General features: G+C 38.3%; 1 protein-coding gene across 13 annotated transcripts in view; it reads right to left on the reverse strand.

Annotated features, from left to right (window-relative positions):
• Positions 1-20,427, reverse strand: part of COBLL1 (cordon-bleu WH2 repeat protein like 1) — a 169,823-nt gene that overhangs the window by 62,180 nt on the left and 87,216 nt on the right. For all 13 annotated transcript variants that reach the window (XM_030324544.1, XM_030324550.1, XM_030324548.1 and 10 more), the window contains one exon: positions 3,552-3,740. In XM_030324544.1, coding sequence (XP_030180404.1) covers positions 3,552-3,740 — 189 coding nt within the window. The remainder of the gene's footprint in view (positions 1-3,551; positions 3,741-20,427) is intronic.

The following is a 20,427-nucleotide window of genomic DNA, read 5'->3' on the forward strand; positions in this document are numbered from 1 at the left end:
ACTAAGATATCCAGAATCACACCACCACTTTTAATCACAAACACTTAATATTAAAAAATTAGTCACTGCACCTATAACCTGAGTCATTCCTGAATGATAAAACTATTAGGAACAAAGTCCCTGAATCAAAATGTCTGATGAAAACACTGGTATGAAACAAATTCTGCTTATAGGAAAGTTTTTCAGCCCTAAACAAATTTTAAACAGCAATCAGTATTTGGGACACACCTTCCTTGTTCTCTATGTGGAGAAATTATCTTTATTTAAAAAATCCTAGGAAAGTAACTATGGACCGTTGAAACAAATGTCTCTTCGGAACATACCATTTAAGTTGCTACCTCCATGTACATAAAAGAGTTTAGGAAGACCATTTTCATTTTAATGTATTTATTAAATGCCTAGTATATTGCAAGAAACTGCTAAGCACCATGAAGTAATGATGCCCGCATGGGTCTTGTGGTTTATTCAAGAAGAGAAGACATGCATATTAATTATAGCATATAAGGATATAGGATAACCATCAATGGTAATAAAGTGTCAGAAGAGTCTGGAAGGTAGAGGTAACAGTTCATTCTGGGAGGATTAGGGAGCCTTCATAAATAAAGGTGTTACTTGAGCTACAAGCCAAACGGAGAAAATGTGGGTGGTAAGGTACTCCAGATGAAAAAACATTCAAAAAGGTGTGGAGGTGGAAAAGTAGAGTATCTGTAGAACAAAAGAGTCATGCAGCTGAAGCTTAAGATATTCAAAGGGGAACAGGGAAGGAAAATTGTACCTAATTGTGGAGAAGAAGAAATAAGGTGTCCCAATCTTCAGACTTGGTAGTTTGGACTTCCTTAATTTGATATTGAATTGTTGTACCTGTGTTCTTTTATCAAAAATAGTGCCATAAAGAGAGGGGTGTTTTAGTCAGATGCATTTGAGGGTGAGAGGTAAGTGGAGAGAGCCCAGGATGAAGGAAAGCAATTCTCAATAGAAAATGGAGGACTCCACATGTGCCAGGCACTGACACCATTTCATTTAATCCTAACAACAACGGAGTTATCAAGCATTTTTATAGATAAGAAAACTGAGGCATTCCAACAATTGGTGACCCAGAAACAAAACGGTAATTAATGGAAAATTACTCAGGTTTAGGGACCTAAGAAGCAAACATTGTGGAAGGTCAAAAGGGTGAAGAAAATCTAGGATCCTTTTAAGTACAAATGTAGTAGAAATGATTGGTGCAGAATCCAAGATAAATATGAAGAAAAATGCATCAACTTGCAGAAAAGTCATAAATTAGCCTTAATAAAAAGGATGAAGAACAAATCCAATGAAAAAATAGAAAGTATGTAAGCCACATTGTCAAAAAGATTGTGTCAAAGAGGGAACCCTAAGATCTCAGTAACGACCAGCTTCAAAGTGATGAAATTCAGGGGTGCCAGGGTGACTCAGTTAGTTAAATGTCCAACTCTTGATTTTGGCTCAGGTCATGATCTCATGGTACATTAATTTGAGCCCCACAGTGGGCTCTGTGCTGACAGTGCAGAGTCTGCTTGACAGTCTCTCTTTCTCTCTTTTTCTCTCTCTCTCTCTTAAAAATAAATAAACATTTAAAAATAAAAAGTGATGAGATCCTACTCTCTTGGTAGATAAAGAAAGTAGACTATGGATGTTAGTTTTCCAGAGTTAAGGAAACAGAAAAGTTATCTCAGAAAACATATAAAAATTCTAAAATAATTATGATGGGCGACAGGACAGAGGAAAACCATGATGCTAATGCTAAAGTCATTGAGGTTAAAAAAAAAAAAGCCCAAAGAACTCAGAAAGCTGAGAGTAGAGAAGAAGGCGATATAAATGCATGACTAGAAGGACCAAGAAGAAATTTTGAGGATTACTGGTGATGAAACCATTGTTACCTGTCAGTATCAGTGAAGAATTAGGAAAAATACTGACTTTTTAAAAAATTACTTTGACTTCAGGAAAAATAAAAGAACTGTCTTCATTAGCCCTAGCCACATCCATTATTATTATTATTTTAAAACCAGGGTGTCAAGAACTGAAGATGATAGTCATGGTCTCTAACTTACAAGATGCCTTCCTTACTCAAAAGAAGCACAACCCAAGTGATTACCTGCATCTGAGCTACAGGCCCAAGGACAATCACAGGGTCTCAAACTCCTAAACAGGATTCATTGTGGGATCTCCAAAACCACTTTCAATACAAAATAAATGGCAAACTGCAACTTACTTAAATTTAATGAGAATTTAATACACAGTATTATGTATGGTTTGCTAATGCTGAACTTTTCTACTTTCACATAATTCTAGTAATTTGTGAAGTTACACATAAACTTGATGGTAAATCTGAAGATTAAGGTTATCTTGAATGAGTTTCTTCTAGACAAAACCACACTGTAAGAATGCAACACCCTATAGGTTGCTTACTTATTCTTTTGTTCTACACACACACACACACACACACACACACACATTTTCTCTCTCTCTCTCTCTCTCTCTCTCTCTCTCTCTCTCTCTCTCCAAAGGTCAAAACAGCTTAGATTTCTAAAACAGGACTCCTGATAACAAACGGGCAGTTGAAGGTGAAAGGTAGAACAAGACCAAGTATACAGTTCATGTAACTTTCCACTTCAAAATGAAATGGAAAATTACACCTGGCTTTATTCCATTTTTCCAATTTTTAGGCAGGTATTAAAAGTATCAGTCTCCTAAATCACATTTTCACTTCTTGCTGGGTTAAAGTTTAATTTTACATTCCTATTAAACTTATCCACATTTTTAGTAAATTGATGAAATCAAAGAACTAAAAAATCCTACAATTTTACAGTCAGATTTATCTGTTTTGATAAATAAGAGAGTATGACATTTTAAGAGTAGTTAGTAACCTCTGCAAAATCAGATTCAGAGAAGCAGCTTTAAAAGGAAGCAATAATTTGGAGAGAAAGGGAAAGAATTTCCTTCTAGGTCATTGGCTTGCTTTGTAAGTTGAACTTATAAAATCAATATAACCAATGATTGTTCCTCAGGGAAAAACTTATTTTTTTTTTTTAAAGAAAACTTATTAAATTAGTAATAAAAAAAATAGTTCTAAGTTTCAAGAGTCACTTGACGGGGGTTGTGGAATTCATAACATTGATACTAAAATATTATTAGGAAAAAATTTATCACCTTTTAGCATATTTTTTTTTTTAATTTTTTTTTTTCCACGTTTATTTATTTTTGGGACAGAGAGAGACAGAGCATGAACGGGGGAGGGGCAGAGAGAGAGGGAGACACAGAATCGGAAACAGGCTCCAGGCTCTGAGCCATCAGCCCAGAGCCCGACGCGGGGCTCGAACTCACGGACCGCGAGATCGTGACCTGGCTGAAGTCGGACGCTTAACCGACTGCGCCACCCAGGCGCCCCTAGCATATTTTTAATAGATAACTAAATAGGGTGATGAATGAAGTATTTTGTCAAAGAAAAAAATCAAGAAGTACATATAAAACAGAAGGTATCAACGACAGAAGAAGAAAGGGAACTCCTGCTTTCATTTGCTCCATCGTACCTGCCATGAACAGTAGTGGATTTGATAATATCTCCAGGTAGCACCACTGAGAGTTCAATGTCTTTATCTATCATGTTTTCTTTCTGTTCCATGATGCAAGCAGAGGAGTCTACAGTATCATCAACTGAAGAGGCATCAAGGTATTTGGTCTCAGCTGGAGGAAGTGGTGCCTTGGCTTTTGGTTTTCTCCTTAAATAAAAATAAAACACAGTAATTAAATATATCCATTTTATTTTTAAGTTTATGTATTTTGAGAGACAGAGAAAACAAGCAGGGGAGGGACAGAGAGGGAGGGAGAGATAACCCCAAACAGGCTCCACACCATCAGCGCAGAGCCTGATGCGGGGCTGGAACTCACGAACCACAAGACCATGACCTGAGCCCAAATCAAGAGTCAAATGCTTAACTGACTGAGCCACCCAGACAACCCTAAATATATCTATTTTAGTAACTTTCTAATATGATCTAATTTAACAAAAACACAAAATGTGTGTGTACATGTTTTTCACATGTAGAAGAAACAAGCACCAAAATGTTAACTGTTTATTAGACATGATGGAATTAAGGATTTTTCTTTGCCTTAAAAAAAAAAAAATGTTTATTGTTAGGCGCCGGGGGGTTCAGTTGGTTGAGTGTCCAACTTCAGCTCAGGTCACGATCTCCCGGTTTGTGGGTTCCGGTCCAGCATCAGGCTCTGTGCTGAGCCTGGAGCTCAGAGCCTGGAGCCTGCTTCAGATTCTGTGTCTCCCTCTCTCTGCTCCTTCCCTGCTCGCACTCTGTCTCTCTCTCTCAAAAATAAATAAACATTTTTAAAAAATTAAAAAAAAAAGTTTACTGTTTATTTCTGAGAGACAGAGAGAGAGAGAGACAGAGGCAGAGAGACAGAACACAATCTGAAGCAGGCTCTAGGCTTCTAGCTGTCAGCAGAGAGCCCCATGTGGGGCTCAAACTCACAAACCTTGAGATCATGACCTGCACTGAAGTCTGACACTTAACTGACTGAACTACCCAGGTGCCCCCTTTTATGCTTTTTTTTTTTTAAATTGGTGCTCTCTTTTGTTTTAACAACATGACTACATTAATTGGTAATAAAAAGAAACATGATAATAAATTCGATATTCACTTTCATTAAGTTCAATTAATGTATGTTTATTACAGTAAAGCAAAAGTGTAACATTTTCTTTAGATAAAGTATAAAAATCCTTGCTGTCCCAGGGTGGAGATCAGTATCTCATTCCTATACCTCATTACAGCTCTTACCTATGTGCCTTTCACTCTATTTATTTCCAACCTAGTGTGTTCTACCTCTCTATCCAGATAACTCCTAACTACTCTTCAAAGTCTAGCTGAAACCACCCTTTCCTAACCCCTCAAAGTACAGTCTCTCCCTATATAGCATATACAACAGATTCCATAAATGTGACATTTTTCCCATTTCCCCCCCTGGGTACCAGTTTCATCTCTCTGCCTACGTTTATAACTCCCTGGAGGAAAGAAGCATGCTATTTTACCCACTGCACTTAGCAATGAACAATGAACTGCGATTGGTTATTTGATAAAATACATTTCTGCCTCAGTGAAAAATTCTACAAATAATTACTCTAGCAAATATGTTTCAGTGTCACTAGGGCAACCTCTTATAACCTATTTATAACAGAAATAGGTAGCAGACATGCTGAAAACATTCACATGGGCCAATTCAATGATTTAATGGGTTGAAAAAACATAAAAAGAAAGTAACTACAAATAATGACATACTTATTTTTAAGTACTACAAATTAAAACTTTTGAAAATGTGGTCTTTAATTGCTTTTGGAAGAATTACTACTGCTTTCCATTCAGAAAAATATAAATTTTAATTTCTCCCTCTCCCTATTTCCCACACAAAGTAAAAACCAAACAAGAGAAAGGGCTTCTTTATAAGTAAATATGTAACATCCAGCCATTTAGTATTTTCAAAATTTAAAGTCTCAGACGCCCAAGCACCTTTATGCATTTGACATCATGAAAAGCAGAAATTTCCTACACTGTACATTAATTTTCCAAAATAATAGGCATTCAATTTTTAAGAGTATAATTGTGGAGATATACTGTATCTGAGAAAATATTTCTTTTACAGTAGTGACAAGAATGAATTTTTAAAAGTGTTACAATATATATAACACATTTATAAAATCTATATAAGAAAAATTTTACCCAATTTCAAAACATTGTTAATATGTAGAATTGACTACTCATGTGTTCAACCTACAACTTTCCTGTAAGAGACAATTATGTAGCCGATTCAGCTAAGCACTGGGGATGTAAAGATGATAGGGCCCAATTCCTACTCCTAAAGAGTTCAAACCCCAAAAGGACCAATTAATACACACAAAATCATGACAAAGTTTGATGACTACTCTAATGTAGGTATACAAATGATACAGCTGAAGCTCATGGGAAGAGAAACTTTCCTAGGAACTCAGAAGTGTTTTACAGATAGGAAACATGAGTTAAGTTTAGGGGAATGAATAGAAACTACCAGGGTGGGGGTGGAGGGACATGAAGTAATTTACATTTCAGGCACAGGAAAGCAAATGGAACCATGAAAGAAACTGGTACTTTCACAGAATTGGATAGTTTGGTAAAAATCCACAGAAAAGTCAAAGGAGATGAGAAATCAGTAATCAATTTTTAAATACTTCGATAAATAAATTCAGGGGATGCCTAGGTAGCTCAATTGGTTAAGTGTTGGACTTTTGATTGTAGCTCTGGTCATGATCTTAGTTAGGGTTCGTGGGATCAAGCCCCGCACTGGGCTCCATGCTGTTAGCAGATTCTCATCATTCTCATTTTCTCTCTCTCTCAAAATAAATAATTAAACTTAAAAGAAAAAAGAATTCAGTAAACCAGCTCAGTATAACATGAACATGCTAAAGTCAATAGCCTATATAAACAAATGCAAAAGTAGTCAGAAAGTATAATGAAAAAAACTTTTATACCAGCAACAAAAACGAATCTTAAAAATTGTTATAATACATATAACAAGAATTTCGCAAAATCTGTATGAAAAAAATCTTAAACGCCAAATATTCAGTTTGGATCTCTCCCTTCAACTCCAGATTTGTAAATCTAACGCCTACTTGACATCTGGACTCAGATGACTAACTGGAATCTCCAACTTAATTTAACTTCCGATTCCTCTCTCAGCTCCTCTAAACCAAATCTTTTTCTCTCCAAGTCTCCCTATCTCTGTAAATCATAATTCTCCCAATTGCTTGAGCCAAAAAATCCCCTCACACACATAGCTGCAATCCAATCCATCAACAATCAATGTCTGCCACTTCTATGTGATAGACCTGGATTCCACCAGCAACCCTGCTTCACCAAACCCTCTGATCAAGTTGCTAGGTAGTCTCAGTGATCCCACCGTTGGCCCTTCACATTCTTCTCAAACAGCTGCTGGAGTGATCCTTTTAAGTTGTAAGATCACCACACTTCCTCTCATACTCTCCAATGACTTCTGACTTCACCCAGAATAAGATCTAGAGTCCTATAATTTGTCCTTCCTTACCTCTGGTCTCTCTAATTTCCTCTTCCTGTCCTTATGGCACTCCAATACTGTGACTCTTGCCCTTTTCTGGAACACACCTAGAACAATCCTTTTTTTTTTTTTTTTTTTTTAACATCTGTAACAATCCTGACTCAAGATTCTCACAGGGTCTGCTTCTAACTTTTTAAGACAGTACCTCTATTTCTCTGCTTTATTTTTGCCATAGGGCTTATCAACAACTAACATACTTATTTTTTCATGTCTCCTTCTATTAAAGAGTAATTACTCCCATGACGATAGGGACTAGTCTCCACTGCCCTGTGTCACACATATTTGCAAATACACAGTATCTCTGGAACAATGCGTACCACATAGCAGGCACTCATATTTACTGAATGAATGAATTCAATGAATATTTCCCACAAAGAGGAGGCCCTATGCATATAACTGGGAAGGAAAACTTCTTACCACCAAGGAAGGGAATGGATTTTTACATCCAAATAAACTGTGTTGGAGTTTTAGAAATTGATTATATTCTATTTTTGAGAAGATGAGTATTGGAAAATACACACTGGATTTATTAGCAAGAAATAACTGGGACACTTTGGGCTCTTAAAAGAGTTTCATTAGGAAGGCTGAAGAGAAGCCCAAGTGCCACAGGCAGGGAGGTAAAGAAGTGGAGCCATTGGGTCTGCAGCGGACATGGCTTTCAAGAGTGGAAGGACAGAGGTCTGAGAGGCACCTCCTGTCACTGCCATCATCCCCCCCCGGGCCCCTGATTTCATTAGGGATGAAAGGAGGCACCTTCTCATCTCCAGAAGAGGCCCATCCTGGTCTCTATTTGAATGCCCTCCTCATCCTCTCTACCCTTACACATATTATTTATCCCTCAAGATCCAGACTGAGTCATAATTCCCTGGGACGTCTTTCTACTGCACACCACAATGAACTCTGACGAACAGTTTTAATGTTCTGTGTATGTGTGACTTTTATTTCCTAAAGTACTTTGAGTCTGTGATGAAAACTCATCTTAAATCACTAAGATAAGCCTACTTACAAAGAAAAAGGGAAAGCAGAACAAAGCACTAGTTGAAATATTATTTACATAGAACTTCTTTTAAGAACATCTTAGTGTTCCCTGTTATTACTTCAAATAATAAAGCATTGGTCACCTCTGGTCCTGATAACTGGAAAGACATATTGGCAATCAGACCAAGATCTTGCCACAGCAAACTAGAAATCCAACTGGATAATGCATTGTCTAGTTAAATAATGAATACAAAGCAAAAAAAAAAAAAAGTGTCATAAAGTAGATGAGTAACATTCAAATCCAGAGCAATGAGAGCATGATGAAACAAGCTCTGTGGGGTGGGAAAGTTTACTTCAAAGAGAAGAGATATGTGACTCAGATCATGAAAGAAAAGTAGAATTTAGGTGGGCAGAACCTGCAGGATCATTATGTGTTGCTTCCCTATTGTGATTTCATTTATATTAAATTCGGGAATGTGTCTATAAGTTAAAGTTTGCTTACTACACAATATAGTCTAGTGAGAAGAATACTGGGTAGAGGCCTGGATTTGGTCTAAATCCTAAGTAGTTTCAAGACTTTAACTTAGCCTTTTACTCACCAGCTAAATTTTAAAAATACCTTTTACCTACTTATATCTCTTCTAATATTCCAATTTTTAAAAATTAATTTATTTAGAGGGAGAAAGGAGAGTAAGCGCGAGTGGGAGAGGGGCCAGAGAGAGAATCCCAACGGGCTCTGTGCTGTCATCCACGAGCCCAACATGGACTCAATCTCACAAACTGTGAGATCATGACCAGAGCAAAAGCAAGAGGGGAATGCTTAACCAACTGAGCCACCCAGGCACCCCCACCCTACAATGTCTCTTAATTTTTTACTGAGATGCTCTGAAGCAGTAATAAAATTAAATGTATCCAAAGCCAAAGGTATAGTGAAAATAATCAAGTTTATGACCTAACCCAGGTATAGGTAATTCTGGTAATGCAAAAAAAAAAAAAAAAAAAAAAAATTAACACATCCACGTGTAATACACTATAATTTATTGCTTAAGGATACTAGTTTTTGTTAATATTTAAAAATTACAGTAAATGTCATTGAAGTCCCCAACCCTTTTAAATTTATTTGTTAATGTTTGTTTATTTTTGAGAGTGCATGTGTTAACAGGGGAGGGACAGAGAGAGAATTCCAACCAGGCTCCACACTGACAGTCTGTCATGGGGCTCAAATCCACAAACCGTGAGATCGTGACCTCAGCCAAAATTAAGAGTTGGGAGTTGGAGGTTCAACTGATGGAGTCACCCAGGTGCCCCACCCCCATCCCTTTTAAATAGCAATGTTGGAGTCAGTTTTCCTACCCAGGGGATTTTTACATAAGCTCTTCTTCACCAGTCGCCTAATTTGATTACCAGTTTCCACTCCTTAGAAACTGCTACCCAATAACCAAAAACAACAGCAACTAGGGGGAGATGGAGGGGACTTACACTGAAAAGATACGGGAAAACTCCTCTAGGTTGGGACAAAAAATTCATTAATCAAGCCCTTAAAAATAACAAGACGCGACATCACACATGAATATGGTAAATTGAGTAGTATTATTTACATCTATACTCTCATTATAATACATTACATATGACTGCTTGCTTCTGTTTGAGGCACAAAATTTCTTTTTCTCCTCCAGCTTGAGGTATAATTGGTATACAAAAAACTGCACATTAATGAATGCAATTTGCTAAGTTTGTACATATGCGTTATTCCCTCCCCAAAATATTGCTTCTTCATTAAAATTACCTCAATATTATACTCAATTTCATGATAAAATTAAGGTAAACTTTCACACACTGCCATAACATTTTAAAAATATCAAAATGCAATTTTAACACAGAATTCAATTGGTCTCTGCTAATACTGATTGGTCTTTCTATCACTAGATTTACAAATCACTTCAAATCATGTGTCCATTGCAATCATTACTCCATCTCTGTCAATATTAATATCCTTAAAATAAATGAAAAGAAGGAATATAAGTGAGAACCCCAGCAAAACAACAGAAATCTACTCAAATACCTCTTGGTTTGAAAGAAAAATAGCTTTACATTATATATGAGATATACTTACATCCTTTTTAAAAAAATTTTTTTTTAATGTTTATATTTATTTTTGAGACAGAGAGAGACAGAGCATGAGCAGGGGAAGGGCAGAGTGAGAGAGAGAGAGGAAGACACAGGATCCAAAGCAGGCTCCAGGCTCTGAGCTGTCCACACAGAGCCCGACACTGGGCTCGAACTCTCAAACTGTGAGATCATGACCTGGGCCGAAGTCGGACGCTCAACAGACCAAGCCACCCAGGTGCCCTGATATAGTTACATCCTTAGTAAGTTACTCAAGTCCAATGCGATCTCATCTGTTTGCTATATTTATATAGTATTCCTATAGATTCACTCAGGAAAGTGTGTGTGTGTATGTATGTATATATATATTTCACTCACTATATAAAAATACAGCCTCAATATCAAAGACAAAATATAAAAGTGGAATAAGAAGTCTTAAAACAATAGGCTTTTATGTATTACATCCTAATGCCAAAAGAAATCAAACAGCCAACCTCTCTCCATATAGCAGGCTACCAAAAATAAGATGCATAGTGGTAAGTGTCAGGGAGGCAGCCCTTCCAAATAACTGGCAATGTTCAGGGGTCCCTTAACTACACATTTCAGCTAGAAAGTGCAGACCGATTGCTCAAAGCAATTTCTTAGTGTTTCTCTTTAGGTTTAATATGAGAAGATTGTATTAAACAGAAATCTGTTCTAATGGTGGGCATAACATTGTGCTACATGCTTGAGGGAATGCAATTAAGAACAACAAAAGGTCGCTTTTCTTGATGAGCCTTATATGAAGTTAGAGCGAGCGGGGCAAAGCGGGTTTAAAAGATAAGCACTGATGAGAGGCAACAAAGGGAGACCCAAAAAAAATCACATGATTCTTAACAGACATTTCTCTTGTCAAGGTCACCAATCACCTATGTGTGTCCAAATCTCATAGACGATTACCTGAGTCATCTCAGTTACATTTGAGTGAGTTTCTAAATTCCAATAAGGACACATTTCACAGCTGTGCAGCAGCTGTGCTGGGAATCCTTTTCCCTCAGCTTCTCTGTGTGACAATACAATTTACTATGTTCTTCTTCCTTCACTGTCACTCCTCAGTCTCTATCCTCATCTCCCTGTCCCAGGCTCCTTCCCTGCCCTTTTCTCTTTCTACAACTCTCCCTTCCAGGTGATTTCATCAAACTCCAAGGCTTTAACTACAAGTAGAGGACTCTCAAACTTACCTCCCCAACCCTGACTGGTTTCTTGAGCTCTGATTAAATGCTCAGTAATTGCATGGTCATCTCCATTTGGATGTTCAATAGGTATCTCATAACCCATACTCTTGATTCTCTTTTCCATCCCAATTCACATCCTGGTATTCCCCATGTCTGCAAATGGCACCACACTAAACACCCCATTAACTCAAGCAAAACTCTTAGGCATCTTTTGATTCCTCTCTGTCACTATCTCCTATTTCCAAGCTACTATCAAATCCTGTGGGTTCTTAACTCTAAAACACATCCTAAATCTGTGTACTTGTCATCAGCTTCTCTGTTATCACCCTGGTAATTAAAGCATAATCTCTTGGGGCACCTGGGTGGCTCAGACGGTTAAGCGTCCAACTTCCATTCGGGTCATGGTCTCATGGTTTGTGAATTCAAGCCCCACATTGGGCTCTGTGCTGACAGCTCAGAGCCTGGAGCCTGCTTTGGATTCTCCCTCTCTCTCTGCCCCTCCCCTGCTCACACTCTGTCTCTCTCTCTCAAAAATAAATAAACATTAAAATATTTTTTTTAAAAAAAGCATCATCCCTTGTTTAGACTGTTCCAATAGCCTCCTGACTGATCTCTTCTGTTTCTCCTCTTGTGCCTTAAAATCTGTTCTCTTCAGCAGTCAGGAGTGATCTTTTAAATATGTAAATCTGATCACTTTGTATCTATGAGCTCTCACTTTGTATCTATACAAAATCTGATCACTTTGTATCTAGGCCTCCCGATGCACTAAGAATAAAACCCAAATCCCTGTCTTTGGCTTACAAGGCCCTAGATGAGCCAACCTCATGGCTGTCAAGGTGTGATTTCAGAGAAGCAGCAGCTTCTAGGACCTTGTTATAAATGTACATTTTGGGGGCACCTGGATGGCTCAGTAGGTTAAGTGTCTGGCTCTTGATTTTGGCCCAGGTCCTGATCTCATGGTTGGTGAGATAGAACTCTGTGTCAGGCTCCACGCTGACAGTGTGGAATCTGCTTTGGATTCTCTCTCTCTCTGCCCCTCCCCTACTCATGCTCTCTCTTTCAAAATAAATAAATAAACTTAAAACAAAAAAGAAATGCACGTTTTCAGGGCCTACCCGGGACTTACATAACTAGACACACTGGAGGTAGAGCCCTACAATTTGCATTTGACAACTCCCAAGTGATTGTGATGCACGCTAAAGTCCAAGCAAGCACTGACTTAGCCTCTGCAAACCTCTGAGCTCCCCTCGGTGACTGTTTCAGCTCCCTGTGTAATTCACACTGGCATCCTTTCCCTCCTCAAATAGACCAAACCCTTTCACTTCTACCCAAAGTGCTTTTAACCATAGAACTTCAAGTTGCCTGCTCCGTGAGCTCATTCAGACTGCAGATCAACTATTTCCTCCTGATAGAGGTATTCTGTCACCACTCAAAAGAGGTGCAAAAGCCGATCCATACCCATCCATCTCCCCCTACTCTTCACACAACTCCATTTTGTCCTCATCACATTTATCACTATCTGATATCACCCTGTTCATTCATGTATTCACTTATTATTTGATGGCAGCCTCTGGAATGAAAATTCTATGAGAACTGGGACCTGGCCTGTGTCATTCTCTGCTACCACCTCTAGAACGTTATGTGCGACAAGACAGGGTAGGGTGGTCTATAAGTGTTTGCTGATTTAATCGAGGGAAGAAAGGATGGAAGGTTATATCAATTCCATGAATTCATAGGAGAATAAGAGCTTGGTGGGTTGGTGAGAATCAATTATTTTGTGACCAGTCACAAATATAAGAATTATAAAGAGACCAACATAGATAAAAGTACTCAATCCTCAAAAAGATTTTAAATCTTCTATTGTGGGGGAGGGGGAGGGCAGAATTAAGGATTAAGTTGGAACAGACTGAATTCTAGAGTAGAATGAAATCTTCATTTTGCCCAGATGTTCAGTAACTTGCTGAGGGTCAGAACTCAGATGTCCTAGCTATGGCTTCCTTTGACCAGTGAGGACCATGATTAATATGAGAAAAGAATAACTTAATTCATCTTTAAGAATGGAACTCCTCTCTCAGGTATATCTGGAATAATGTACCAAATAAAGAGGCAAGGGTATTCTTCATATCAAAGTAAGCACTTATTAAATGCTAATGCCTTCAAGTCCCCAAAATGATTCCAACAAGGACACAATGTAAAATAAAATAGCTTCATCCTAGTTTATTAGCGTATCATCAACAACAGATAACACTGGAGTGCTGACTCCGTGTTGGAAATTCCCCTAGGTGTTTTACATCTGCTAACTCTTCACAGCACTGTATAAGTGTGCCCATCTTCATGTTCCAGATGAAGAGAACTGATGCACAGAGTGTTTAAGGAACTTAGCTATCAGTGCTAGAGTGGAGATTTAAACCCAAGTTGTTGAATTCTAACACCAGTGCTCTGAGCTACTTACTATATCACTGCTTTGGGATAACAGCAACAAAAAATGAATGAGCAAGAAGCCATGTAGTAGAGGAGAAAAAAATAAGCAGCTATTGAATATTTACTGCTAAGCACTGTGCAAGAACCCTTTTTCTACACTTAATCTCACGAGGCAGGTGTCACTGCCATATAACTGGGTTTTACAGAGGTTAAGAAACTTGTTCCAAAGCACACAGAACCTGGTACCAAACCCTCTAGATAACCTCAACAAAGGCCATCTAAACAATCCCTGATATTTAAATAGGATTGCGAACGTTAGATGTGCAAATGCCCACTCACACCTACAGAGGCTGCTACTTCCTCTGGTGGAGTTGTGGAAACAAAGTACTATGATTCAAAAAGCACAATGGCTGCCTGTGTCGCCTTATGTTAATCATTTCTCTAGTTCCCCATTCCTTCACTTACAAAATACAAGTATGGAAACAGATGATCTCAGGTCCCTTTCCACATCTAACACACACAGATTTGTGCATAATAACGTTGTTTAGAGACTGAGAACGGCAGCCTTGGATATCTTCGAACTGGGGCAGGGCACAGTGTCTAAGCTAACTTACAAATACCATTTGGCGGAAAGAGTGGCATGGACAGGACCCCCTCTCCCAGGGAGCTCTTCCTATCCCGAGAACATGCTGGTCCTGGTCAGGAAAGGGTCTCTCTCTTCTGAGCTCACAGGAAATGGTTCCATTTCCAAGTGCCTTTCTCTGTCTTGGCATACACACTAGGAAAAAATGATGAACAGAGTGACAAACTCAAAAAACAGTTTGAAAAGTTTCTGGTTTCAGTCTCCCACACTCAATACTTTCACATTTCAAAACTTGGAATACAAGGTTCCTATCAGAAGCCATTCACCACTTCAGGGTTTTTTGCACCCATTGCACCTCCACTCAAATCTGATCAACAAACCAAACTACGTTAACTATATCCTGGGTTTCCGTCATCTTTGATATCTTTCCTTCTTCCCAGAACACGCACACGAAATGCACCGATTATCTTAATTTCCACTTTCCTGCTCCTTCCAAGTATCATTTTATCTCCCTCCTTCCTTTTGCAGCCAAACTTCCAGAACTCTGCTGCCCAATGGTGTAGCCATGTGGCTACTGAGCACTTGAAACGTGACTAGTGTGACTGAGGGATTATACTTTTAGTGAACTTAAATTTTAAAACCGATACTTGATTCAATTGTTGGCAAACATTCAAGTATATTTGGAACAATTCAGGTATGTGGATCTATTTTTGAACTATAAATTTTTTTTTTTAATTTTTTTTTTCAACGTTTATTTATTTTTGGGACAGAGAGACAGAGCATGAACGGGGGGGGCAGAGAGAGAGGGAGACACAGAATCGGAAGCAGGCTCCAGGCTCCGAGCCATCAGCCCAGAGCCCGACGCGGGGCTCGAACTCCCGGACCGCGAGATCGTGACCTGGCTGGAGTCGGGCGCCCAACCGACTGTGCCACCCAGGCGCCCCTGAACTATAAATTTTATGACAACTAAATACAGACCATGTCCTTCTAATGAAAATAAACCGTCTGAATGGATATGTGCTATAAGTGTAAAATACACACTGTATTTTATCGATTAGTACAATAGTTAATATATATTTATTTGATTACATATGAAATAATATTTTACATACTATGTTAAATGAAATGTATTTCTGAGAGAGAGCCTCCAAGATGGCCCCCATGACCCTGCCTCCATGTGTAATCCCCTCTCATTGAATGTGGATTTGGATTTAGTGACTCATGTTCAGTGAATAGAATACAACAAAGAATGTCACTTCTGAGATTAGGTCACCAGAACACTGTAGCGTCAGTTTTAGGCATTCTCACTGGCTCTAAGGGAAGCCTGTTGCCTGGCTGTCAGTTTCCCTGTGTTTCTCTGGCCAACAGGTAAGGAGGACTTGAGCCCTGCCAAAAGCATGAGTGTGAGCTTGAAAGTGGATGCCACCTCGGCTGAGACTTAAGCCCCAGCTGACATCGTGACTGCAGCCTCACCTCCCTAATCAATCTAGAGAAGTATGGTTCTGCACAATCCCCATGCCTCGCTCCAGCATCAGGTGAACTGACATACACACTACACTTGAAAGCACCCGCAGCTCATGCCATCACCTGCACGAAGAGAACATTCTCTTTGCCATCAACCAGTGAAAATCTTCTCTTTGGGTGCCGTTTTTTAAGAACCTTTCTTGTTTTACATATGGAAGTCATTCTACTTTAAAATCTTCTAGATTTATAGACTTATATAAATTTATACATAAATACAATTTATGTATTTATAAATTTATATGCATATAAATTTATATTGTAAATACAATGTATTGTAAATATATATATATAAATTTATGGATTTATATCTATAGTAGGATGCTTGTATAGATCCTTTTGTTCACTAAGTATCTATGATGAGTCATCACGTCCAACACACTATGCAGATGAAGTGGGGTAAGTCCAGAGAGGTTTTCCCTTCTAGCACTGTTAGTGGTATGGTAGAAAGAGTAAAAAGAAACCCAAATAAGGAATTACAGTGTAGAAATAAAGTACCCCAGGCTGCCTTGTGTCTTAAAGCACAGTTCTCAATGCACTCCACCTTATCTGCCAGAAAACTTTTTGAAGCAGAAAGCATGAATATATTTTTTTTATTTTTGATTAATACATCACCTTTTTCAGAGTATGCTCAATCATTTCTTAAGGAGTGAACTATTCAACTATAGTTTTCATTTGGTTTATCCATTTTTTATTATATCCCTCTCAAGTCTTCCTTTTTTATTACTTTTAGGAACTTAGCAATTGTGTAAAGTGAAGACAAGGACATAATAGAATCTCTTTGTAACAAAGGTCTTCCAGGATAAATCAGCATGAGTAAATGAAGCTTTTGTTGTGGTTTAGTTGTCATACACCCAAAAAAGCACAGATGCTCTCTTCTGTTTTAACCACATATCCATTCCAAAAGCAGAAATGAAATTTCCAAAAGTTAATTCTGGTGAGGAACGGTTTAATATCCACTATGGTAGCCAGCTAATGAGATGCTAAACAACATAATTTACACTCCCTACTCCCACCCGACTTCTCAGCAGGTAATTTCTGAGAAATTTCTTCAACATTTAGTGATATCCAGTAACATTCTCAATAACAAAAGCCTGATTTGTAATCTTCATTTGTTTATATATCTAAAATAGCTAAAAACCACACATTATATCACATTTTAAAAGTCAATAGGACAATAATTTACTCCTGAGTGTTTCTAAGACAAACTCTTATTCACACACACAAACGCACACACACAGAGACACACACAGATGCACATACACACATACAATGCTTAAGATAGTTAAATGCAGAATTTGGTTTTCACCTTTTTTTGGTTGGGAGGCTATCAGTGGTGTGGCAGGGGGAAAACAAAAATACCTAGCTCATAGATACATAATCTCCCTGGACAACATTAAGATATTACATGTAGAAAGCACAAGGTGATATAAAGAAGTACACATTTGCAATTAAAAGGAAAAAAAAATCTACATATAAATCCTGAAAAGGTACTGAAAGAGTTCAAGATTTTGAAATGAGTCAGAGATCTTGGTTTGTGCTTAGGGCTGCACTTATTAGTAGGTCACTAATCTCTCTGGAACAATTTCTTCAATCACAAAATTGGATAATCTATCCCACCTCACAGGGTGCTGAGAGTTAAATGGGTAATGCCTATCATTGTCTAGCCCAGTGGTTCTCCAACTTGGCTATACAATGGACTCACCTGAGGAGTTTTAGAAAATGCTGAGGCCTACATCTCACTTTCAGAAATTGATTTATGGGCTTGTGGGGATTTTTTAAACCTCCCCAAGTTGATTCTAAAGTGCAGCCAAGGTTGAGATCCCTGGTCTAGGATAATGCAGGCCTATAATAGGTATTCAGAGTTAACGATATACCTTCATAAGAACGTTGGAAATGCTGAACCACTGCCTGAAGGTTGCTACTTAGGTCAAGAAGGTCTCAGAATCACTTAATACGACAAATCTTAGAAGGTACTCCAAAAGTTTTATAATAACTTTTCAAATCTAAATATCCAAATATTTTGCCTCCTAATTCCTATAGGAGGAAGGAAACATAAATCTCCCTTGATATTTTCACTGAGGTCTAATTTAATACAAAAAAAAATGTTCAGATATAAGTGAATATTTTGATTCATGTATACACACTCCAAGAACCAACCCACAAAGACAGAGTACAAAATGTATCTATAACGGGGGGCTTGGGTGGCTCAGTCCATTAATGCTTCAGACTCTTGATTTCAGCTCAGGTCTGATCTCACAGTTTGTGAGTTTGAGCCCCAGTCGGGCTCTGTGTGATGCCAGGGCACATGCACATACTCTCTCTCTCTCTCTCTCTCTCTCAAAAATAAGTAATAGACATTTTAACAAAATGTATCTATAAATTAAAAATTAAATATTTAATTTCTCATCTGTTCCATAATCGTCACTGCAATTTCAGTTTGTCTCTGGCTGTCCCCAACATCTTATGGAGATGTTTATCTTAAGCAGTTAGGAAAGTCAAACAAGAGGTAGGATAAGGAAAGTCTCCAGTAGAAACGTGCATATCAAAGGAGGAGATAAAAAAAAAAAAACATCATCAAAACAAATGAGCAAAGTTGAAAAAACAGACCTGAAAGCAATATAAGAATGAGTCACAAGACAGTCACAACCATTATTGGGCACCCACTGTGTGCTCAGTGCTATAGAAAGAAACTGGGTAGATTAAAGAAATACCATGAGGTCCTCAGATAGCAGTAATGTAAAAATGAAGTGAGTCCAACTAAAACACTCAAGATATCCTAAAAGGATCTTACAAAAAAAACCCAAAAACAAAACAAAACAACCTACATTAACTGAATGCCTATCTAGCTCCAGGAACTAAATTCATTCAGTAAATAATTTCTCTCAAAAAACTAACTGAAACTCCAAAACCATGACCCAGTGCTCACTTGCTGCTCCATTTACTCTATACATAGTCTTCTGTCTGGCAAGTAATAAATGTCAGGATCAACTGGGCTCAGCATCATCTACTGAAAGCTTCCTTTGAACTTTGAAAGTGATGCCTGGCAGGCAATGTATATGGGATAGTCCATGCAGTTATGAAAATTAGTCTAAACAGTAATAAACCGGTGATTGACACTACAATCTAAAAATTCAAAAAGGAGTACATAAACATGGAGAGAGTGAACTATGCAAAACCTTCTCAGACTTCCTTTTTCTTTGCCAGATAAAAATTAAGTACAAAAGTCCTATATAACTCCACTTTTTCAAAAGAGGTTACATACTTACGAAAGTAAAGAAGAGTTACTGATCAAATTTAAGGTAAAAATATTTTTTAAAATTTATTTGAGAGTGTATGTGTACACTCATGCACTATTGGGGGAGGGACAGAGAGAGAGACAGAGGGAAGAGGGAAGTAGGGAGAGGGAGAGAGAGAGAGAGAGAGAGAGGCAGGGAATCCAAGCAAGGCTCCATGCTGTCCAGTGCAGAGACTGATGGGGGGCTCCCTCGATCTCACAAACCATGAGCTTAGACCTGAGATAAAATCAAGAGTCAGAAGCCTAACTGACTGAGCCACCAGGCACCCCCAAGGCAAGAATTATCCACAAATTGTTTCATCTTATATGAGCTCTGAGACAATAAAATTATAAGAAAGAAATTTTCACCCCTAAAGGAATGTTAAAAAGTTCTTAGTTGCAAGGCACCTGGTGGCTCAGTCAGTTAAGGGCTTGACTTCAACTCAGGTCATGATCTCCCGGTTCGTGAGTTCGAGCCCCATGTGGGGCTCTCTGCTGACAGCTCAGAGCCTAGAGCCTGCTTTAGATTAGATTTAGATTAGATTAGATTTTCCCTCGCTCTCTCTGCTCCCCTCCCCCACTCACACATCTGTCTCTCTCTCTCTCTCTCAAAAAAAATATTGAAAAAAGTTCTTAGTTGCAATCAAAATTGCCCTTAAGTAGGTAAATGGACAAATGAAACATGGTATATCTGAAATTTTTACTCATTGCTAAAATGAAATGAAGTATCAAGTCATGAAAGACCTTAAATGCAATTCTAAGTGCAAGAAGTCAGTTTGAAAAGGCTCTATTGCATGACTGACATTGTAGGATTCCACTATATGACATTCTGGCAAAATTGTGGAGATAATAACAAGATCAGGTGTTGTCAGGGATTGTGGGGTGGAGTGGAAGGGAGAGAAAAGGTGAAGCACAGAGGATTTTTGGAGCAGTGAAAACACTCTATACAATACTATAATGATGCACACATGTCCTTGTACATTTGTCCAAACCTGTAGGATGTACAACATCAAGAGCGGTCCCCCAGTATAACTTATGGATTTGGGGTGACTATGATGTCTCAATGTAGGTTCCTCAGTTGTGACAAATGCACCACTCTGGTGATGTATATTAATAATGGGGGAGGCTATGCACATGCGGGGACAGGCTGTACATAAAACCTATGTACCTTCTATTAAATTTTTCTTCGAACC

Source organism: Lynx canadensis, chromosome C1 (genome assembly GCF_007474595.2).
Source record: "Lynx canadensis isolate LIC74 chromosome C1, mLynCan4.pri.v2, whole genome shotgun sequence".
Lineage (NCBI taxonomy): Eukaryota > Metazoa > Chordata > Mammalia > Carnivora > Felidae > Lynx > Lynx canadensis.